General features: G+C 52.4%; 1 protein-coding gene and 1 long non-coding RNA gene across 5 annotated transcripts; one reads left to right on the forward strand and one right to left on the reverse strand.

The window, feature by feature from the left end:
• Positions 1-14: 14 nt before the first annotated feature.
• Positions 15-4,668, reverse strand: LOC128853690 (uncharacterized). The gene is made up of 4 exons (XR_008452367.1): positions 4,527-4,668; positions 3,754-3,813; positions 1,142-3,626; positions 15-815 (listed from the first exon to the last, which is right to left on the reverse strand). It is a non-coding gene; the product is annotated as an uncharacterized LOC128853690 (long non-coding RNA).
• On the forward strand, positions 4,223-23,435 carry NAGPA (N-acetylglucosamine-1-phosphodiester alpha-N-acetylglucosaminidase). 4 transcript variants are annotated; one of them, XR_008452365.1, is made up of 12 exons: positions 4,223-5,067; positions 5,767-6,246; positions 11,217-11,356; positions 11,867-11,975; positions 12,313-12,441; positions 13,263-13,471; positions 18,293-18,340; positions 18,664-18,792; positions 19,894-20,025; positions 20,187-20,247; positions 20,663-20,783; positions 21,938-22,073. XR_008452365.1 is itself a non-coding variant. In XM_054080188.1 (12 exons), the coding sequence occupies exons 1-11, from the start codon at positions 4,223-4,225 to the stop codon at positions 22,170-22,172; spliced, it is 2,514 nt and encodes an 837-aa protein (XP_053936163.1). In that variant the 3' UTR covers positions 22,173-22,184; positions 22,907-23,435. The 4 variants fall into 4 exon arrangements, 2 of the variants coding, with proteins under 2 accessions (XP_053936163.1, XP_053936162.1); XM_054080188.1 differs by lacking the exon at positions 20,663-20,783 and adding an exon at positions 22,907-23,435 and having other exon boundaries at positions 5,770-6,246; positions 21,938-22,184; XM_054080187.1 differs by lacking the exon at positions 20,663-20,783 and adding an exon at positions 22,907-23,434 and having other exon boundaries at positions 21,938-22,184.
• The last annotated feature ends 146 nt before the right edge of the window (positions 23,436-23,581 follow it).

Here is a 23,581-nt window from a genome sequence, read left to right on the forward strand (position 1 = left end):
CTCTGCTGTCATATTCGTGCACAGACTGGAAAAAGGAAAACAACTCTGAAGTTGAATGTTTCCATCTTGATAAAATCACACCAGAGTACACTTAGAAAAGTACACCTCTAAGGAAGGTAAGCCAAGAGTATTAACTGGTTCACAAAACAAATCCTGCTGTACCCTGTACAATAACTCTGATAAAAGGTACCTCTCAGTTGCAAGAAAAAAATACCCCAATCACCTCCTGCACAGCGGGTCCAGCTGGCAACAGCTGAGAAATGGATATGAGTACATTCACCAAAAAGGAACCTTTTAGCAGCACAGGTAACAGATCGTGTTCACACAAGTTCCTCGAGGAACTCCACTTCCTTCCCGCTTCCCACAGGTTCACCACAAGTGATATGGAAGGTAAGGCAGGCCAGAAGGCAAGGCACAAGCTCTCCTGCACGGGAATTATGCCTTCCAGCAGGACTTCCACCACTGGCACACAACAAACCATCATGGCTGCACCTTCAGCCCTGTTCTTACTTACACATCAAGCTCCAATTGTAAAGGAAAAGCTGTGTCCAAACCATTTTCCCAAGGTGAAGTAGTTAAAAACTGCAAATGCAGACAATACAAAGCGTTTATTTGCTATTTATCAAATCCATGCATCTCCAGGAATGAATCTGCTTTTCTGACTCCCTCCTCCTCCACAGTCAGTCATTCTGCCTGAACAAAGGAAGAACAGTCTGGTCCCAACTCTCATCCCAGCGCAGCTGCTTGGATGTACAGAGGTTTTCCCTGAAGCTGTGAAGTTTCCCTTCCAGTGTAGGGAATCCCAAGAAAAGCATCTGTAGGTTAAACAAAGAAGACCACAGAAAACACCTCCACATCACATTTCAGGCTCATTCCAGCCACCCCACAGTTATCCCTCAACTACAAGGCTGCAGAAGGAGAGAGCTGTCTGTCTGACCCCATAAACAGCACTCAATGACAATATTTAAGTGTTCTTGCCAGCTTTGTATCCACATTCCAATAGAAGTGAGACCAATAGCATTCACCAGGCAAAGCAGTATCTTCTGAGAATGCACAATACAGAGCTGGCAGCCAGAGGGGAGATGGCTCACATGGTGGCACCTCCGTGGCTACTATGAAGAGAAATCAGTCCAGTCTTTACCTTCAGTTGTTCCGTAAGTTCATTCCAGTCCCAGAATATCAGATCATTTTCATTGTGCTTCACAAGTTCATGTAAGCTGTGAAGAGAAGCCATGGAAGAAAGCATGAGACAGAAAGCAGTGAGTGGGACAGAACATGTTTAGGAGTCGTGTGGTGACCTCTGGAGGGACTGCAAGAGGGCATCTGCAGCCCAGGGATCCTGGATGGGGAGAGACGAGCTCCAGGCCTGACAAAGAAAGTAAAGCTTTTACATGTTAAGACTGTTTCTCCCCTCTCTGTCAGACTATCCCAGCCCAGGATCCAGCTCACGAGATGTCCACAGACAGCGTCTCTTCATTTATAAGGGCTGCTGTTTCCCCAAGAGGCAGTGAATTGCCAGAGTGACCATGCACACTCAACCCTCACCGAAACAAAGGATTACGGGGTCGGTTTTTAAGGCAACTGGTTGCATTAAACACTCCCAACTTTGTAGAAACTAGTGTTAATTTTTTTAAACTGATCTTAAATAAAACAACCTTGATTCCTAATTTATCTTATTGAATTAAAACCCCATACTGTTATGGCATAACAGCAGGATCTCATTGGATACGCACAGCAGATGTGGAACTGCTTTGTAAGGATATTTAATGTGATCCCCCTTAAGTTCCATCAGAACAAGCAAGCTTTTACCATGCAAAATATATCGCGCACACAGGTAAACAGCCGAACATATCCACCACCTTCATGGGCAGATCCAAGCCGCTGGATGACTTGTGCAGACACACCTCCAGGTCTGCTGAGCCTGGTAGGCAAACAGAACGGAATGGAGGCCGAGCTCTCTGCAAACACCTCCTCCAGTCTCACTGCAAACCTTTCTACTGATGTTCTGCTTTGGGTGATGCGAGTGGAACAGCGGCTGCTTGCAGCACCATCCAGACTGACATAATTTCAAGCACTCGCGGGGGAAAAAAGTACAATATGCTTTGTTTCTGGTCAGTCTGGCTTTAGAAACACACCAGGTGAGGGCAAATTCAATGAAAGGGAATTTTAAACATTGCACATATCTTAGAAGAGCCTTTCTGCCTCTGAATCTGCTAGAATTGGTTAAGCACACAGGAAAACTCCGTAAGATCTAGGCAGGATAAGCCACAGGGCTCGCTAGCGGCCACCTCCAGCTCAAGTGAGTTCAAAGCAGAGAAATCAGTGTGATTTTATAGACATTATCTTCACAAGTTGAAAATAACCAAGCACAGACAGTGTTTTCCAACTGTATGGCATCTCAAAACCTGCTGAGCGTACATCAAGATGAATATGTATTTTACTACTTTATTAAGCTTACTGACACTTTATGCTAATCCAGTGAACACGCTGAGGGAACACTACTCCAAGGGCTTGTTAATTTAGATTTCAGCTATTTTTGGTTGCTCAGCCAAAACTTTCATGATTTCATTTACTGGTGACCCTGACAGTGCACTGGAAGATGCACAGGCACGCTGTATTTCCACACAGTTAGAAGAAATTAAGAGTACAAAGAACAGGCTGAAACAGCCATGCAGGCACTACTCTTACTTCTCAGGAGAGCAGTGAAAAGCGGTAGTTAGGAAAATTGAGCAGTTTTGGTGGCATGATCAAACCCAGGCACAGCACACATGAAGCTGTCACTAATCAGCACCTTCATTACCTTCCTGTGTTCTACCAGCTCCTATGTCAGACCTGCAGCAGCTCTCTCCGCCTTTGCTAAGTGGTTTTTCACACATTCTCAAGCCCACCTCATAATCCACTATTTACCAAGCAAAAGCAGATAATCCTCAGCTTCCTGCCACGGTGTACAGATCTCGATGTGTTTCAAGTGCAGTTTATTTATCAATCCATTGTAGTAGTCTTTCAGGGGTTCTTTACGTGTTTTAACCAGAAAAAAAATAATAGACATAATAGTCTTTTTTTTATCTGATGACTTTTAAGATTACTGAAAATAGTGTGGTCTGTGCCACTTGCGAACACTGCTGTTGTACCAGGCACACACAGGACACCACACGCAGACCCCAAGGACACAGGGAGGACCGAGTCCCCTCGAGAACAGCATGAACCCAGCATTATTTACTCCACATTCAGAAGAGTCGGCCATCCACATCCCCAGCCTCAGGTTTGTCTACAGCCCTAAGGTAAACAAAGAACTCAGGGCAAACTCCATCAGAACAACTGGCCCTTCAAAAATCATACTGTGGTTTAGTTTGCTCTTAGCAGGACCATTAACCAAACACATTCCTTCTGCCTACACAGCTTACTGGCAAACCCTTGTTTGATGAGCAGGTCTTTCCAAACACTAAATAAAAAAGTTTCTGCTTCACACTCCAAACATCAGATTGTACTTACTTTTGCTGCAGCATCTCAATGCTGAGCTTAAAATCTTCTGTCCGTGTTATAGCACACAGCTCTTCTCAGGCAGGCAGGACGAGAGCTTCTCCTCTGTAAAGATGTGCCATGATGACATGGCTGTAACGATCCAACTGACCAGACACAAAGACAACAGCACCTCATCTCTCTTCACCATCAACAGTAGAGTCAGCATAGAACAAAGTGAAAATAGTCTTCCGTATTAGCATGGAAAGAACGTTTACGCAAATAAACCCTTACCTGTTGTCACACGCACTAATGATGGAAGCTCAGCTCCCTCATTGATGTACTGCTCGTAAACTGGAGAACATAAAAAATGGTTAAAGTGAACAAATATACAGACACCTGGTTTAAGAGTAAATGTAGCAATGTTAACATTTGCAAAATCCTGTACAAGTCAGTTATGGTCTGTTTAAATGCACTCTTCACGAGGTGTTTATTCTAGTGCACCATATCAGCCATTTCAGTATCGCAACTTAGAAACTGCAGCTGCAAAGCCTACACAACCAGACAATGTGCACACCCTCCTCTCACTGTGATCACAGTGAGCACACGTTGTAGCTTAGAAAATGAAACAGCAATGGACAAGCTGCTTAGAACTATTAATTCTCCCTGACAACTACTCTAATTGAATCCCGATGTTGTATTGCTATGTTCCAACTCCTAATCTTAAATCACTGCCACCCCGTGGCAGAGAAATCATACAACCATGGAATGGTTTGTGTTGAAGGGACCTCAAAGCCCATCCAGTCCCACCCCCTGCCATGGGCAGGGACACCTCACACTGGATCAAAGCCCCATCCAACCTGGCCTTGAACACCTCCAGGGACGGGGCAGCCACCACTGCTCTGGGCAACCTGGGCCAGGGCCTCCCCACCCTCACAGCAAAACATTTCTACCTAAGATCTCATCTCCATCTCTCCTCTTTCAGCTAAAAGTCATCCCCCTCATCCCATCCCTGCACTCCCTGATCCAGAGCCCCTCCCCAGCTTTCCTGGAGCCCCTTTCAGTACCAGAAGCTGCTCTAAAGCCTCCCCAGAGCCTTCTCTTCTCCAGGCTGAACAACCCCAACTCTCGGTCTCTCCTTGTATGGGAGGTGCTCCAGCCCTCGGATCATCTCCATGGCCTCCTCTGGACTCGCTCCAACAGCTCCGTGTCCTTCCTCTTTCGAGGACTCCAGAACTGGACACAGGGCTCCAGGTGGGGGGCTCACAAGAGCAGAGCAGAGGGGCAGCATCCCCTCCTTCACCTGCTGGTCCCACTGCTATGGATGCAGCGCAGGACACGGGTGCGCCCACTGCCGGCTCACGTTGAGCTTCTCCTCCCCCAGCACCCCAAGCCCTTCCTCTCGGGCCTCTCCCGGCCCGTTCCCCGCCCAGCCCGGCCCCGAGCCCTCGCCGTCCCCGCGCCGCCGCCAGGAGCGCTGCTGCCCCCCAAGATGGCGGCGAGGCCGCTGCGGGGTGGTGCGCGGCGGCCTGGCCCGGGCTTGGCGGGGCGCGCGGCGCTGGCGGCGCTGGCGGCGCTGGCATGGCTGCAGGCGGCGCGCGCCGCGGGGTGAGGCGGGAGCAGCGGGGTCGGGACCGCGGGGCGGGGGGGGGCAGCGGGGCCGGGCCGGGGAGAAACGGCACAGGGGGTGCGGGACGGGGTGGGTCAGCGGCAGCGGGAATCGGCGGGACGGAGTGGGCACAGCGGCACCGGAACCCGGGGTGGGATAAACGGGGTGCGGGATCGAGAGGGGGCGGGGAGAACACATTCTAGTCATTGGGAAGAATTTCTTCATGAGGGTGGGGAGGCCCTGGCCCAGGTTGCCCAGAGCGGTGGTGGCTGCCCCATTCCTGGAGATGTTCAAGGCCAGGTTGGGTGGGGCTTTGAGCCCCTGATCCAGTGGGAGGTGTCCCTGCCCATGGCGGGGGGTGGAACTGGATGGGCTTTAAAGGTCCCTTCCAACCCAAACCGTTCTATGATTCTATGATTCTGTGACAGCGGCACTGGGACCCCTGGGATGGGACAGGCGGGCTGGTGGGGTGGGGGCACAGCGGCACCGGGACCCCGGGATGGGGAGAAAAGGGGCAGAGGGTCAGAGGCACCGGGACCCGCGGGGCCAGGGCTGCGGGACTTGACAGGACTTGGGGGCAACAGCGGCACCGGGACCCCGGGGAGGGGACAGCCAGGCCGGGGGTGCGGGACTCAGCGAGATGAGTGGCACAGCTGCTCCCCATGCTCATGTTGGGTAACAGTGTGTTCCCACCACAGCAGTCCCACTGCCTCATTGCAGCCATACCCGCCGTCCCGGCACGGCCCACGACACCCACACCGCCACGTGCGAGACTGCCAGCCCCTCCACTATGGCAATGCCACGCACGAGGCCTGGCCAGGCGACACCACAGGCAGTGGCCCAGTGGCCACCACCAGGACCTTTGTCTCCTACCTCCCCCTGCATGGCCAAGACCGCCGCGCTGTGTATGGGCACTTCACATTTGTGCGGGATCCGCTGCGTACACTGTCAGTGCTGGAGCCCGGCGGTGCGGGCGGCTGCCAGCAGCACCGCAGGGCACCAGTGGAGCAAACCGCTAGGCTCAGGGGGTGCTTGGTGGCCCAGAATGGCGGGTACTTCGACATGGAGACTGGGGAGTGCCTCGGGAACGTGGTGAGCGACGGCACCCTGGTCAAAAACTCCGGAGGGCTGCAGAATGCTCAGTTCGGCATCCAGAAGGATGGTACCATGGTGTTTGGGTAAGGACCGGGGTGTTTGTAGAGTGCACTCTGCTCCCTGAAGTCTGGCAGGGATCACTGGGGCACTACCTCTTCAGCCTCTCCCCGTTAGAGCATGTGGCTGCTTCTAACACCTATATCAGGGCTGTCCTGATTGTACCCCACTGAGCTGCCTCTGGCCATTGGCTCTTTTCCTAGGATGAAGAGAAACTGGATAAATGACTCTGATGGTCTCTAGCTGGTTAGGTTCTGTCTCTTCTCCCTGCATGCAGCAGGTACACTTGATCGTGGCAGAAGGGCAAGACGTCTCTGTCCTGCCACAGAGGAGAGGCAGAGCGGACTGCATAACTGCTCTGGCGGCAGCACCCAAGTGCTGGTCTTGGAAGGGACCTCTGGAGGTGCCTTGTCCAGCACCCTGCTCTGTGTGGGTTTGACGAGAGCAGGGCTTGCTCCAGGTCGTGTGCAGTTGGGTTTTAAATATCTATGATGATGGAGACTCCACAACTTTTCTGGGCAAACCTGTTCCTGCGATTGGCTGCTCTTTACAGTGAGAAAGATTGTCTTAAGTTATTTACTGCTCAGTAGAAATCCAGGCATCTCCAGGATTACCAGTGCTCTGCTGTGCTGTGCTTTCAGCAGGCCTTAGGGTGGTTGAAGTCCCCTGTAAGTGCCAGGGCCTGTCAACATGAGGATTTTGCCAGTTTCCCGAGCAGGTCTTACCTGCTGTTTCCTGGCCAGATGCTCTGTTTCAGACCTCCACCGTGCTACTCCCGTTGATCTGCCAGAACCCTCATCTGAACCTGTAAGCCTTCAGCTGGCTCCTGGGCAGTGCCTAGCAGAGCTCCTGCCGTTCCTGCTGCTCTCTCACGCCAAGGGCAGCTGCTTCCCTCTTCTCCCACTGCATTCCGTGGGTGCAGGCTCTTCCCGTGGCACTCCTTTGCAGCATTCCTATCACACTCTATCCTGCTGCGTCTGTGTGATCCCAGATTGTAGCCGTGCAGCTGCACTGGCTCCGGTTCCTCCTGTTTGTGCTGGTACTGCTTGCATCGCCTGTGTTGCTGTACAGCTTCATGCAGGCACCTGCTCATTTTCCAGAGGGCAAGAGCTCCCCTGTAAGTCCTCTCTCACTTCCTTATTTGTGTCTGTGTAGTTGAGATCCCCTTCTGCTTTTATGTTGTCTTTTCAAGTTCTCTTGTCCATGTCACCCTGAAACCTTCATGTCCCAGCCCTGTTTTCCACTTGCTCCCTTGACCGCGGGGGATGATCTCTCTCCTGTGTTATCCCCAGGGTGAATCTGTCCTCACCAGCCTGCCTCTGTGTAGTGAAGTCACTTCTGCCTCTTGTTCAGGCCCTCCTTCCTTGGAGAGTGTTCTAGCTTTGTTAAAAATGAATCCGTATTAGCTGTGCTACTGGGTATTGACATGCAGAGTCCACTTGTTGCTTCTCAAGCCCTTCTCACCAGCACGGCTAAGGAGGAGGCTGGCTGTGCCACCTCACCTGTCACCCTGTACTCTTGGTGCACTTCGGGTTTCCCTGGCAGTGCTGTTGATGCCCATGTGGAGGAGTGGTGGGTACAGCAGTCTGGGGCTTGGAGCAGCCTCCGTAGTCTCCCCATGCCACCCCATATCCAAGCCTCATCTCTTCTCCAGACAGGACAGCACTTGCCCACCACCTCTGGGCCTGCAGTGGGGGTCAGGCTCATCAGGCAGAGAGGCTTCACAGCGCTCCCAGCCCCTTGCCTGCTGCCAGGCCACTGGTCCTGGGTTGCGGACAGGCTTCCTCCTGGGGCCAGAGCTCATGGACTTTCAGCCTTCATCATGTTGGGGTTTGTCTTGGGGGCTCCTGGCCATGCTGAGGTTTAGAGGGTTGCTTCTGCAGGCTGTTAGGGATGATTTGTCCACCTCTTTCTCACCATCTGGAGAAGAGGAGATTGACCTTGTCACTCTATAACTACCTAAAAGGAGGTTGTAGAGAGGTGGGTGTTGGTCTCTTCTCCCAAGTGATGGGTGATAGGAAAAGAAGGAATGGCCTTAAGCTGCATTAAGGGAGGTTTAGACTGGACACTAAGAAAAAAATCTTCACAGAAGGAGTTATGAGGCATTGGAACAGCTTCCCAAGGTCAGAGTCCTCATCCCTGGAGGTGTTTAAAAAGTGGGTAGTTGAGGTGCTTGGGGGCATGATTTAGTAGTGGACAGGTGCAATGGGAGTTGATTATGTCAAAGTTCTTTAATGATTCCGTGATTCTGTGGTTCCTGCTGCTGCACAGCTCATGTGTCTCCTGTAGCTCCTTGTCTTGGCTCCTTAGCCAGCATGCACTGGGACGCTGTTTAACTTGACCCTGCCTTCAGCAAGAGGCACCAGGTATTCCTGCAGCCCAAAACTGCCCCTGTTCTCCACAGTGTGAGCGGGATCGAGGTATCTGCTGTGCCACGGCTGCCAAAGTTGGGACTGGAGGCTGTGCCCTGTGGCACTGTCACCACAGCTCACCACAGGCGCTGCCCTCTGCAAGTTCCCAGCTTCCTGTTGCACAAGCCGCAGCATCTCTCATCTCTGGGAGCTGTGGGCTCAGCCTGGCTGGTAGATGGACTCTTCCTGGCCTGTCGAATACTCCCAAAGCAGCTGGAATCGGAATCACTAAGTTGGAAAAGATCTTTGAGATCATCAACTCCAACTGTACCTGTCCACTACTAAATCATATCCCTAAGCACTTCATCTCCTTGCCTTTTAAATCCCTCCACGGATGGAGACTCCACCACCTTCCTGGGCAGCCTCTGCCAGTGCTTGAGAACCCTTTCCACGAAGAAATTTCTCCTGATGTCCACTCTTAACTGCCCCTGGCACAGCTTGAGGCCATTCCCTCTCATCCTATCACCTGTCACTTGGGAGAGAGACTAGCATCCACCTCACCACAGCTTCCTTTCAGGCAGTTGTGGACAGCGATGAGGACAGCCTCCAAAATCTCCAGGTCCCTCAGCAGCTCCTGAGGGGAGCTCCCCTTGTTCTCCAGCCCCTTCCCTAGCTCTGTTCCCTTCTCTGGATGCACTCCAGGACCTCAGTGTCCTTGTAGAGAGGGCTCCAAACCTGAACGTGAGATTCAAGTTGGAGCCTCAACAGTGCCAAGTCCAGGGTCACAATCACTTCCCTGGACCTGCTGGCCACGCTGTTTCTGATACATGCCAAGATGCCATTGGCCTTCCTGGCCTTCTTGGCCACTGCTGGCTCATGTTCAGCTGCTGTCAGCCAGCACCCCGAGGTCGTACTCTGCCAGGCAGCTTTCCAGCCACTCTTCTCCAAGCACTGCAAGGGGTTGTTGTGTCCCAAGTATAGGACTCAGCACTTGGCCTTGTTAAACCTCATCCTTATGGGTGAGGTTTAACGTCTCCTTGTGGAGACACAAGCACAAATCACTCTCTGATGAGGAGCACCTGACAGAGGGACATTAGTGCCTGCTGGAAGTAACGGCCCCTGGGAGGTGCCCTTCCCCAGCAGCAGGCAGCCAGAGGTCCTCAAGGCTTCCCAAAGGTCTTTCTGATGATCTTAGAAGACTGAGAATCAAGCTGGAAGCTGCTGCATTCCTCACCCTCCTGTTAGCCCACTTCCCCGTACCCTCAGCAAGGGCCCCTGCAAAGCCCAACTGACTGTGCCAGCCCAGAGCCAGCCCACGGAACCACGGCCTTGGCTTACGTGGTGGAGTTGGTGATGTCTGCTTCAGTGAGGGGGCTTCTGTGAGGGGGCTTCTGTGAGGGGATCAGCAGCAGCTGCAGGGTCCTTGATCTCAGTTCTGCTGTGCTGTTCTCCTGCTCGGGAAGGGTTTCCGTGTCAAATGCAGCCATGGCACCCTGTGTGGTGGTGGCTGCTTTGTGTCTTTGTGGCTTCCAGAATGTGGCACTAGAAATAGTGTTGGTGTCAGCAATCTGGTCTGTCAGGGCAGTGAGGAGAGCACTTTGCTCTTGACCCTTCCACATTGCGTCACCAGCAGCAGGACACGCAGCTCACAAAGCTGCTGCCTCTGCCACGGCGAGGAACCATGGCAGGCGTTACCTGTGCTCCGGCTGCTATGAACTGTGATCCTTTCTCAGCTGTGCTTGTTTTGTCTTTGTGTTCCCTTCCCCTTGGCAAAGGGATTTCTTTTTGCATGTTTTCCATTCAGGTATTTTTGGTTACACTTTTCTACAAAGCAAAAAGTTTTGGCTACAGTCATGGATACTTAAACACTAAAAGCTGAACATCCAGCTTGCACAAGATGTGGCTGGAGCACATAGAGCAGTCAGGGTTGAAACAAACACCATAGGCAGAGTTCACAGTGCAAGCAGAGCCGTTTGGTGGCTGAACTCTCCTGTCAGCACCAGGCCAGCGTTACTTAGCACCCTAATTCCTAAAAGAAGGCTATCCCTTGGAAAGCACCCTCCAGTGGCATGTATGGAATGGCCACTGGACAGTCCTTTTACCGACTGTTCAGTGGAAGGTTTTGCTGTCTGCAGAAGCTGAGGAAGCTCTGTCCTAGTAGGAGGGGAGCAGGGAGCAGCCGGCAGTGCCTTCCCTGCAGCACTGCTGTAGGCAGGCTGGGTGCTGCTGCTGAGAAACCTCTAAAAAAGTGTTTGATGTCAGTTTTGCAGAAGGGAAGCTGACAGGTGGCAAGTTGTTACAGCTGCTTCAACAAATTCCTGAGTGTTTGGTGATGGCTCTGCCCTCATGTTCTGCTAGATACTTTCTGCTTTTCTTGTCCTGGCTCTGGTCTGCTGGCCACATTGTTGTTGGGAGCTGTTTCATGCACAGTGGCCTGGGACTGTCATTAACAGTGCTTTTGTGCAGGATGGCAGAAAACAGGGTCCAGTCTGCTGAAGTGCGGTTTTCACAGCTTGGCTTCTAGTTGTGGGTGCGGCTGGCCTTCCTCTAGCCACCTTGTCCCCTTCTTGCTGCTTCTAGAGCCTGCTGGCAGCTTATGTGACACTGCTGTGCCTGTGGGTAATCCCTCCTGCTCTCTTTCCTAGTTACCTGTCAGAGGAAGATGTCTTGGATCAAGCAAACCCTTTTGTTCAGCTCGTGAGCGGGGTAGTTTGGCTCCTAAGAGATGGGGAAGTGTACGTCAATCACAGTCGAACAGCTGAATGTGATGAAATTCAAACCACAGGTAAATATGATGAAGCCCAGCTTTAGCCTGGACGCAAATTTTCCTTCTGATGAGGGTGTTGGATGGAGGGGGTAGCAGTGGAAACCATCTTGTCCAGTTGGAGTGTGCCACTCATTTAAGAGGTCTACATTTCTTCTGTGCTGCTTCACCCTGAGTCTGTGGCTAGTGCAGCAGTGCAGGGCATGGAAGAGTATTTGGTGAGGACTGGAAAGAGTGGTGGCATGGCTGGTGTCTGTGCTTCTCCAGGGACACAAAGCAGATGCCTCTTACAGGAGTTTAAAACAGGGCAGAAAATTCCCTTCTTTGTCCCTGTACCAGACAAAAACTTAACTAGTGCTTTTGGAAATGTTACTCTTAGATGGGCTTGGATGAACATGAGGAACCCAGGCTCTGTTCTCAATTGTGTTTCGGTTTAGCCGAGCTCCCTGCTGGGAGCTGTTTTGCAGGCAGATGTGTCTGAGCAGTCAGCTCTGTCACTCAGCTGTGTGTGAACGATTCCCTCCTGCACAGGAACCTTTGACAGGTTCATCAATGTGATATCAGCCAGGACGGCGGTGGGACACGACAGGCAGGGGCGTCTGGTCCTGGTTCATGTGGATGGACAGACTGAATCCAGAGGGTAAGGCGAGGGCTATGGTGAGGCTATGGGGCCCATGTGGGATCGACCTTGGATTCTGTCCGGGGTACTGGAGGGGCTGTGTGGCTACCAGGGCTGCGTTTGAAGGCAGAGCCTTGCAGAGCTCGAGGTCAGCTGCAGGCACTGCTGCTGGGTGTCTGTCTGGCAGAGCCTGAGAGGCTGATGCAGATTCCAGGCAGTGAGTAAGCATCCCTGGGATCCCTCAGGATCCCTGAGAGCTTCACCCTTCCCCTGAGGGTAGGGACTGAGCTCCTAGTGTAGCAATTTCATTGAAGTCGGGTAGCATGAATGAGCAAGGAGTGACTGCTTGCTTTTGCAGGGTCACCCTCTGGGAAATGGCTGAATTTCTGAAGCAGCAGGGAATTGTCAATGCCATCAACCTCGATGGAGGAGGATCTGCAACGCTGGTCTTAAACGGGACCCTCGCCAGCTACCCTTCTGAGCACTGGTAGGTGCTGATGTATGTTTCCAGGGCTGCTCCAGTGAACTTGCAGGCCCTGCTGGCATGCAGACTGCAGCCCAGCCCCTTGACACCGCTCTGTGTTGTGGGGTGTCACAGCATCAAGGCAAGTGACAGGTTGTGAGGGAGAGAGAGACTCTGAAATTTAAAGTGACAACATATTTTTTCCACTTAGTCATCTGGGATTAAAGTTTAGCTGTTTTCAGACAGGCAGAGCTGTGTGTGTGACTGAATGGCCTGATGTGGGAATCAGATAAGGAAGTGTCTCTTATGCTGGGAGATTCAGAGCTGCGTCTCCATGGGAGTTTGCAGAGAATGGTCAACAGCTTGTTGGTGTGGCAGAGAAACACTGGCTTGGAGACTCTGCCCTGCTTCGCATGAGGGAACCCAAAGAATATTTTACTTTAATTTTAGCTTTTTGGTAATTTCTGACTGTGAATATGAAGGGATTTAACATTCAGTTTGCTGTCTGACAGCTGAAAGCCAAGCATTGCTATAACTGCAATGCCATCACTTATAGCAAAGCAAATAATATTCAAGAAAAGGTGTGTTGAGCACCAGAGTTAAGCTGGGACCACCCGGAGAGAGAGATTCTCTGTTGCCTTCTGAAATTCCATGTTTGAAATGACTCCTGTCAAATAAGAGTTAACACTTTGTTAACACATTGGCAAACAAGAACATTAATGATGGGAAGGTGGGAGTCAGTGTAAATCAGGATGAGAATTTGTAGGTTATATCAGCTGGTTTCATGTGGTGGTGGGAGCATCACAGTGCTTGCACACCGAGTGGCACCACTCTACTGTTCCCAGCTCCTTTGACAACATGTGGCGCTGCCCACGGAGCATCTCGACCATCTTGTGTGTCCATGAGCCTGCCTGTGAGCCTGTGGACTGCAACGGCCATGGAGACTGCATAGATGGCGAGTGCCACTGCACTGGCAGCTTCTGGAGCGGCCCAGCCTGTGATGTACTGGACTGCGGCCCAGCCAACTGCAGCCAGCACGGTGTCTGCACCAGCGGTGAGTTGGAGTGCCCACATCTTCCAACACAGAGGTGCCGGTGGGTGCCCAGGGGCAGCTGCAGGGGAATCATAGAATCATTAGGTTGGAAAAGACCTTACAGATCATCAGTTATAACTGTACCTGTCCACTACTAAATCATATCCCCAAGCACCTTATCTCCCCGCCTTTTAAACATCTCCAGGGATGGGGACTCCACCACCTCCCTGGGCAGCCTCTGCCAGTAATTGGGAACCCTTTCTGTGAAGAAGTCTTTCCTGATGTCTAATCTAAACCTCCCCTGACGCAGCTTGAGGCTATTCCCTCTTGTCCTATCACATATCACCTGAGAGAAGAGACCAACACCCACCACTCTACAATCTCCTTTTAGGTAGTTGTAGAGAGCAATAAGGTCTCCCTTTGGCCTCCTTCAGGCTGAACAACCCCAGTTCCTTCAGCTGCTCCTCTTAAAACTTCTTCTCCAGCCCCTTTCCACTTCTGTTCCCTTCTCTGGACACACTCCAGGACCTCAATGTCTTTCTGATAGTGAGGGGCCAAAACTGAACACAGTATTCAAGGCGTGGCCTCACCAGTGCTGAGTGCAGGGGCAGAGTCACTTCCCTGCTCCTGCTGGCCACGCTGTTTCTGACACAAGCCAAGATACTATTGACTTTCTTGGCCACTTGGGCACACTGTTGGCTCATGTTCAGTCAGCTGTTGACCAACGCCCCCAAGTCTTTCTCTGCCAGGCAGCTTTCCAGCTCCTCTTCCCCAATCCTGGAGCGCTACATGTATGTTTTGTGTTCCAAAGTGTGGGCCTGGGCAGTGTATTCTCGTGGATTCACTCTCCTGCCTGTGCAGCACCGTAGTAAGCCCTCCATGCATCGCAGCGTGTAGTCTCAGCTGGCCCACGATGCCCTTTCCCAGCCTGGTGTGATGGAGCATAGCTCATGTGAGCTGGCACCACCGGTAGCTGCTTCCTTTGCCACAGAGAGCAGTGGTCTTTGGAGAGGCTTCCCCGCCTGGGAGCCTGTCCTAGTGCCGCTGGCAGGGATTGTCAGGCCAGCGGGTGCCGCGTCCCTAGCGCTTGTCCTGCCTCCTGTGTGTGTGTAGCTCCTCTCCACATTCCCACCAGCCTCTGGAGCAGCAGTAGAGGTGGTCAGAACATGTTTGTTGCCTTTGGGAGACAGCAGCAGTGCTAGATTGGGACTTGGGTATGGAAATGACACCTCGAATAGGACTTGATGCCTAACTCTGTCTCTGTTTCCCTTCCTGCCCCCTGGGGCTACAGATCTGCTGATTGGCAGGGCGGCATGTTGTGCTCTGGCAAAGCAGCCAAGTCCTGACCCCTACCCTTTGTTTTTCCTTCTCTACCTAACTCTTCTGCTTCATGGCTTTTACCAGTGTGCAATTGCTGTGCTTCAAGAGCTCACTTGGAGTCTAGGGACTGTCATAACATACAGCACCCAGCTCCTGCTCTCTGAGCCTGTCCAGTCATATTCTCCTGTTTCTCTGCCACTTCTGTGAACCAGCTAGCAGCCTGTTGCCCCAGGGAGGGGGCTGGATAGAGCTCAGTGGGTGCAGGTGTTTGGAATCATAGAATGGTTTAAGTTGGAAGGGACCTCAAAGCTCATCCAGTTCCACCCATGTCCTGCCCATGGCAGGGACACCTCCCGCTGGATCAGGCTGTCCAAGGCCCCGTCCAACCTGGCCTTGAACACCTCCAGGGATGGGGCAGACACAACTTCCCTGGGCAACCTGTGCCAGTGCCTCACCACTCATGGTGAAGAAATTCTTCCTAATGTCCAGCCTAAATCTGCCCCTCTTCAGTTTATACCCATTCCCTCCGGTTCTATCCACAAGCCTTTATGAATAGCCCCTCTACAGCTTTCTTGTAGGCCCTTCAGGTACTGGAAGGTTGCTATAAGATCTCTTCTTAGCCTTCTCTTCTCTAGGCTGAACAAGCCCAACTCTCTCAGCCTGTCCTCATAGGGAAGGTGCTCTAGCCCTCTGATCATCTTTATAGCCCTCCTCTGGACCCGTTACAACAGCTCCATCTCCTTCTTACATAGAGGATTCCAGAACTGGACGCAGTATTCCAAATGAGGTCTCACAAGAGAGGAATAGAGGTGCAGAATCATTTTCCTCGACCTGCTGGTCACGCTTTTTTTGATGCATCCCAGGATACGGTTGGCTTTCTGGGCTGTGAGTGCACATTGGCTCATGTCGGGCTTCTCATCGACCAGCACCCCAAAGTCCTTCTCTGCAGAGCTGCTTTCAAGCACGTCATCCCCCATTGTGTACTGAAAACGAGGATTGCCCTGACCCAGGTGCAGGACCTTACACTTGGCCTTGTTGAACCTCATGAGGTTCTCAGAGGCTCACTTCTCCAGCCGGTCCAGGTCCCTCTGGATGACATCCCATCCTTCCGGTGTGGCAAATACACCACTCAGCTTGGTGTCATCCGCAAACTTGCTGAGGGTGCACTCAATCTCTCTGTCAATACAATTCATAAAGATATTAAACAGCATGGGTCCCGGTATGGACCCCTGAGGGACACCACTTGTCATGGATCTCCATCTGGACTTTGAGCCATTGACCACTACTCTCTGAATACGACCATCCAAGCAGTATAAGCATATCCACCTTATGTCCACCCATCAAATCCATATCCAATTTACAGAGAAGGATGTTGTGTGGGACTGTGTCAAAGGCTTTACAGAAGTCTAGATAGATCACATCCGTCAGTTTACCTGTGTCTGCTGCTGCGCTTACCCCATCATAGAAAGCCACCAAGTGGGTCAGACAGAACTTGCCCCTGATGAAGCCATGCTGGCTGCCGTTAATCACCTCCATGTCCTCCATGTGCTTTAGCATAGCTTCTAGAAGGATCTGTTCCACGATCTTCCCAGGCACAGTGATGAGACTGACAGGTTGGTAGTTCTCAGGGTTGTCTTTTCTATCCTTTTTAAAAATGGGCACAACATTACCCTTCTTCCAGTCACCAGGGACTTCTCCTGATTGCCATGACTTCTCAAATATCATGGAGAGTGGCTTGGCAACCACATCTGCCAATTCCCTCAGGACTCTGGGATGCATCTCATCAGGTCCCATGGACTTATATATGTTCAGGTTCCTCAGGTGTTTGCAAAGCTGATCCTCCTCTACTGTGGGAGGGGGTTTACCTTCCCGGTCACCCTCTTGCTGTCCCATGACCCAGGAGGGGTGATGAGAGCAGTTATCAGTAAATACTGAGGCAAAAAAAAGTTGTTGAGTACATCAGCCTTTTCCTCATCTGTTGATACATGATCCCCATTTCCAGTCATCAGTGGGGGTACGTTCTCTTTGATCTTCCTCTTTTGATTGATGGACCTGTAAAAGCCCTTCTTGTTGATCTTTACTTCCCTTGCTAAGTTCAGCTCCAGCTGCGCCTTGGCCTTCCTGACTTCATCCCCACACAATTGGGCAGTGTCTCTATACACGTCCCAGGTTCCTTGTCCCTGCTTGCACTGCCTGTGGAGTTCCTTCTTTTTTAGTTTAACCAGCAGGTCTTGACTCAGCCATGCTGGTCTCTTTGCTTTCCTGCCTGATTTTCTACATACGGGGACTGAGCGCTCTTGTGCCCTGTGGAAAGCTTCCTCAAATATTTTCCAGTTCTGTTCCGCTTCCTTTTCTCCCTTGTCTCTCTCCGCTCCATGTCCCAGGGGGTCTTACCGAGTAATTCCTTGAAGAGCTGGACGTCTGCTTTCCTGAAATGTGGTGTCCTGACTATATTCCTCACCTGTCCCGTATCCCTCTGGACCTTGAACTCCACCAGTGCATGATCACTGCAACCCAGGCTGCCACCGATCCTAACGTCACTGATGAGTTCACTTGTATTGGTGACCATAAGGTCCAGTATTGCTTCTCCTTGGGCTGGGGTCTCTATCAGCTGGACTAAGAAATTATCTGTGATGCACTCCAGGAGTCTCCTGGATTGCCTACAGCTTGCCGTGCTACTTTTCCAGCATGTGTCTGGGTGGTTGAAGTCCCTGAGTAGGATGAGAGCTTGCGAGCATGAAGCCTCCTGTAGCTGGAGGAAGAAGGCTTCATCAGTTGTCTCACCTTGATTGGGTGGCCTCTAGTATACACCAACCACAAGGTTCCCATTGGTTCTTCCATCTTTAATTTTTACCCACAAGCTTTCAACCTGTTCGTGGCTATTCTTCAACGACAGCTCTTCACATTCTATCCCTTTCCTGAGATAGAGGGCAACACCTCCACCCCTCCTTCCGTGTCTGTCTCTCCTGAACAGCCTGTAGCCATCGATAGCCACATTCCAGTCATGGGACTCGTCCCACAACGTTTCCATGATGGCAACCAGATCATAGCTTTCAAGTAGCACCATAGCTTCCAGCTCCTCCTGCTTGTTGCCCATCATCTTTGTAGCCCTCCTCTGGACCCACTCCAACAGATCCGTGCCCTTCTTCTGTTGGGGATTCCAGAACTGGACACAATCTTCCAGGTGGGGTCTCACAAGAGCGGAATCAAGGGGCAGAATTACCTCCCTGGCCCTGCTGGTGATGCTTATTTCAATGCAGCGCAGCATACGTTTGGCCTTCTGGCTCCTTGACACAGGTCAATCTCTCAAAACCCAACCAGCAGGAGGTTCTGCTCTGTTTGGCAGCGGGTGCGTGTTTGACCCTAACCTGTGTACAAGTTCAGGATTCCTCTGCTGTGGGTTCCCTAGCAGGGTCAAGGAATGTCAGGAGGGCACCTCAAGAGCGGAAGCTCCTTATTTTAAATTCCTGCTATTTCCAAGTTGTTCTGTGCTGTGATTAATGCTTGTTTGTGTTTTTGCAGCTGGATGCTTCTGTGATGCCGGCTGGATGGGCAGCAACTGCAGTGAAGGTAATGCTGACTCCCACTCCGCTCCCTCACAGCCTGTGAAAGGCTGGTGTGACCCTTTTCCCTGTGATGGCAGGGACTCCGCAAGAGGAAGAGCCAGGGGAGAGGCTGCAGAGTGCACTGCTCTCTTTTGTCAGTGTGAGTTTTAATTGCAGCCTGAGCATCTTAAGATCGGCCTTGTGTGAAGCATGTGGCCTGGCCTCAGCTTCTGTTCTCTGAGCAGCCAACAGCGCCCTGTGCCAGTGACTGCTTCATGATGGGAACGTGGGGTGGGGTTGCCATCTTTGTAACTGGGGCCTGATGAGATCTCTGCTTGTCTCCTGCAGCTTGTGTGAGTGGGTTTTATGGGGCCGCGTGCACCCAGAAATGCCAGTGCCAGAACGGTGGCCTATGTGATCCTATGCATGGAGCCTGCTCCTGCCCGGCAGGGTACTACGGCACCAGCTGCGAGCATGGTAAGGGCTGCTCTGAGGAACTGCCTGGGCTGTGGAGAGGCTCTGGTTTCACCTCTGAGCCACCTCGTGCAGGCAAAGCAAGCACAAGGGCTGCCAGGCAGGCTCAGGCCTGGACTTCACTTCGGAGCATAACCTGCCAGCTCCCAGCACTTGTCTGTTGGACCCAAATCAGCTAGAAAAACAAGGAGGTAGCAGAGAGGAAAGAGGTGTTTTCTTCATCATTAGAAAATTGTGGGTCCCTGCTCAGTCTCTGCCCCAGAGATCCGTGTTGCTTTCCGAAGGTGGTGAGTGAGTGTAGAACCTGGATGCTCAAACATCCTTCTCTCGAGGGGGCTGCACTGGCCCCTGCCCTCACCTGGGCTTCACATGATCCCAGTCAGTGAGGGGGAAAGGCTGCAAAGGGCAGTTCTGGCTGGCAGCCTTCAAACTCCGTCTGTGTGTGTGCTTGTGCTCATGGAGCCAGTGATGTTTGACATTGTGTAACCACGCCAGCTTTTCTGAAGGGCTCAGGCCCTCCCTGTATCTGATTGAGCAGCCGGCTATGCTGACAGGAGAAGTTAATAGCAGTGTGGGTGCAAACATCGTGTGTGCGTGGTTAGGGGACTTTGTTCCCAGCCTGGGAGCACTCAGCCAGCCCAATCCCTGCTTTACAAAATCCTCTCTGTGAAGTAAACAAAATCACAGCAGTTAACTTGCAGTTCAGTGCTCTCAGGCTGCAGGAGGCTGGGTGGGCAGGCAGAACCACTCTGTCAGGGCAGGATTTGGAGTTTGTTGCGCCCTTAGTGATTGGCCACTGCTGCTCCCTTCCCCCTTGGCTTATGAGTCAAACAGCAGGGCTGGGGTGCAGATGTGGCAGAGAGAAAAATTGATGGGAAGCAATAAGGCCAGAGATTGCTGTGGTGACAGAAGCAACATGAACACCTCAGTGAGCTGTAGGTGAGGGTTGAGCCACTCCTGGAGCTCTGAGTGTGCCCTTCCTGCCTAGCCCAGAGCTGGAGCAGCAGGGGGAACAGGCACAGTTGAGCTGCAGGGACAACCTAGATGGCTTCAAAGCATGTGGAGCTCTGACAGTGGCCAACTGCTGTGTCCTGTGTTCTGCAGAGTGTCCCATGGGCTGGTACGGGACAGGCTGCCAGAACCAATGTGCCTGTGAACACCTGTGTCCCTGCGACCGGCGGACAGGCAGCTGTAACACCAGCGCCGATGCGGCAGTGCAGGAGCAGTTAAACACAGGTATTGCTGGGGCAGGGGAAGAGCAGCTTTGGGGAGTGATGCTCTGTTTGCTTTGTGACCAGTGCCCACTGGCTGCCACCTCAGCTAAACTTGCCTTTCTCAGTGGAATTGTACACCCTCTCCCCAGCATTGCTTCTATCCCTCTGGTTTTTATTTTCCAGCTGGGCAGTGTTTGGCTTCCCAGAACAAGGGAAGGAATGAAGACAAGTTCTCTCTGTCACAGTAAGTGTGTGGTACTCATCCCACCCATGTATCTGGGCGCATTGAGGCCGTGCCCTCAGTTGCTCACTGCCAGCTGGGGCTCTTCCCACCCACTTCTGGTGCCATGGCAGCATCAGACCTGCTGCTGCCTTGCCCAGAGCATCTGTGTTGTGCCTTTGTTACATCACCTACAGCTCTCCCTATGGGAAAGATGGGGTTAAGGAAGGCAAACAGATAAAAATGGAGCTGAAACCCCCATCAGTGACCTCTGGTACTCTGAGCCCACCATGCTGCAGTTCGCAGTTGGTTAGAGCTGGATGGCTGCACTCAAAAGAGTTGTGGTCAGTGGCTCAGTGTCACAAGTGGAGACTGGTGACGAGTGCTTTTCCACAGGGGTCAGTATCAGGACTGGTATTGTTTAACATCTTTGTTGCAGACATGGAGAGTGGGATTGAGGGCACCCTCAGCATGTTTGCCAATAGCACCAAGCTGTGTGGCACAGTCAATGCGCTGGAGGGAAGGGATGGCATCCAGAGGCACCTGGACAGGCTGGAGAGGTGGGGCTGTGAGAACCTCATGGAGTTCAACAAAGCCAAGGGCAAAGTCCTGCATCTGGTTTGGGGCAATCCCAGCACAAACCCAGGTTGGGTGGAGAATGGGTTGGGAGCAGCCCTGAGGAGAAGGACTCAGGATGCTGATTGACAAGAAGCTCAACATGAGCCGGCAATGTGCACTCGCAGCCCAGAAACCAACCGTGTCCTGGGCTGCATCGAAAGCAGTGGGATCACCAGGGCCAGGGAGGGGGTTCTGCCCCTCTGCTCCGCTCTGGTGAGACCCCACCTGGAGTCCTGTGTCCGGTTCCAGAGTCCTCAGCACAGGAAGGATGTGGAGCTGTGGGAGTGAGGTCAGAGGAGGGCACAGACATGATCCAAGGGCTGGAGCACCTCCCATACAAGGACAGGCTGAGAGAATCGGGGTTGTTCAGCCTGGAGGAGAGAAGGCTACGGGGAGTCCTTAGAGCAGCTTCCAGTAGTGAAAGGGGCTCCAAGAAAGCTGGGGAGGGACTCTTGATCAGGGAGTGCAGGGAGAACACGAAGGGGTGTGGGTTTAATCTGGAAGAGGGGAGATTAGGATGAGATTGTGGGAAGAAATATTTGGCTGTGAGGTTGGGGAGGCCCTGGCCTAGGTTGCCCAGAGCAGTGGTGGCTGCCCCATCCCTGGAGGTGTTCAAGGCCAGGTTGGATGGGGTTTTGAGCCCCTAATCCCGTGGGAGGTGTCCCTGCCCATGGCAGGGGGTGGAACTGGATGAGCTTTAATGTCCCTTCCAGCCCAAACTATTCCATGATTGAGAAGCTCAACATAAGCCGGCAATGGGTGCCCACAGCCCTGTGGGCAGCACTGTGTGTGCACCAGACATGGACACAGCTCAGTGTCTGTGGCACTGGGGAAGCTGCAGCTGCTCTGCAGGCACAGCCAGCCCCTTGGGAACAACGTGGAAAGCTGCACGTCTGCTTGCTTTGACTGCCAGAGCAGCCTTTCCAAGGCTTTCACAGAGCATGTTCCCACCTATCCCCACCTACCCAAGAGTAGAACCGTCCAGTTGTGATGGTGGAGAATGGAGTAAAAACCTTGAGAAGTAATTTGCACATTGGGAACACTTGAAAGCAGGACAGGAGAAGTTGCTTATGTGGATTTTTCTTCTGTCTGACAGAAACACCTGGATCTTCCTGACTTCTGTCCTGGCTCTGCTCCTGGTGCTCAGCGCCATGGGGAACATTGGCTTCTTCCTGCAGGCCAGATTGGTGCAGCGCCGGAGGAGCGGTTCCTATCTCTATGAGCCACTAAGGGAGCTGAACGGGGAGGCCACCCACACCTTCACTGCTGCTGCCTGTGAGGCAGAGGATGTTCAGCACCAGAGCCAGGCACTTATCCAGAGTCCCGGCTGAGCAGAGAGGGAGGTACTGTGCTCTGCGCCTCACCCTGCCGCTCCGAACTGGCTGTTACCGGGCTGCTCAGACTTAGACTGTTAAACCCGTGCCTAACCCAGCTGCAGGATCCCTCCAGCCAAGACGTTCCCTTGATTCTGGCCTGGCCCTGCTGCAATCACCGCCTGCTTCTCTTGGTCTGCTGCTCCAGGTGGAGCAAACAGGAGTGAGGCATTGGGTGCCATGAGAGGATGCAGGGCACAAGCCATGGGGCCGCTTCCACACACGTGGATGGATAAGGGGTTCCTCTGCTGCAGCAGGAGAAGAAATGGTTCCCTCCTTTGTTCCCTCCAGTAGGTGAGGGAAACAGGAGGTGAAGTTGAGGCACAGGCACTTCAGAAAGGTGCCTTCTTGCCTGAGCAGTGGCAAAGGTTTTTTAAGATGCAGGATACATTGTCTGTAGCGTAAAGTTTGCCTTAAGGATGGTGAAGACTGAGCTCAGGCTTTAAAACAAAGTTTTCTGGTCAATGTTGCAATAGAGGCAGCACGTGGTGAACCTGCAGTATTCCTCTGGGCACAGCAGCTGGCTCAAGGGCTGGCACACAGTGGCACAGGGCCAGGGCATTTTACTGAATCCTCAGTCCTGGCAGCGTGTGACAGATGCTGTCTGATTGCTGCCATTTTGGTACCATACAGCAACATAGACAGACGTTTCAGGTAAAACATTTCATTCTTGTGTTCTGTACCTGTTGCAGGTTCTGCGTGGGCTGCTCCTGGGGTGCCACAGCCTGGAGTCATCCCACCCAGGGAAGGGAAGAGAGCCAAGCTTGGCCAGGCCAGCGCGAGCTGAGCGAGCTGCAGGGCTAGGCTTAGCATGCTGTGCCCTTGTCCACAAGTCCCTGCCATAGCCCTTGCTCACAGTGGCTGAACTGCCCTGTCCTCGCTGCAGGGATTGCCAACCAGCTGCCAGCCCTCCAATCTGGAACAGCAGCTGGAAATCAGGTGTTTTATCTTCAAAAACAACCACTGGACCCCAAAGGTACCAAGTTTGTTTCCATGTGAGGGAGAGCTGGCCTTTACCGTGCTGTTGTAATGCTGCTGGGCAGGGGTTAAAGCCTGACTGGGCCTGAATACAAACACTTCTACCACTGGTCTTTCTTTCTTAGAGTAATATTTGTACCGCTGTTGGTGTCAAATCAGCCTGTAAATGGAAGATTCTATTTTTCTATTATTGAGAGATAACTCTTTGAAACTTGAATAAAGCCTGTTACTAATAACTGCCTGAAACTCTGAGTCTTGATCCCCAGCAGCAGGCAGCCAACACAGTCCTGCCCTAGTTAATCCCAGCTGTCCGCTCGCACCCAACAGGCCTTTCTGATTTTAAATAACCAGCTCCGCTGCAGGCTGAGGTGTTGTGGTGCCTCCTATGG

The sequence above is a fragment of the Cuculus canorus genome, chromosome 15, assembly GCF_017976375.1.
Source record: "Cuculus canorus isolate bCucCan1 chromosome 15, bCucCan1.pri, whole genome shotgun sequence".
NCBI classification, from domain to species: domain Eukaryota; kingdom Metazoa; phylum Chordata; class Aves; order Cuculiformes; family Cuculidae; genus Cuculus; species Cuculus canorus.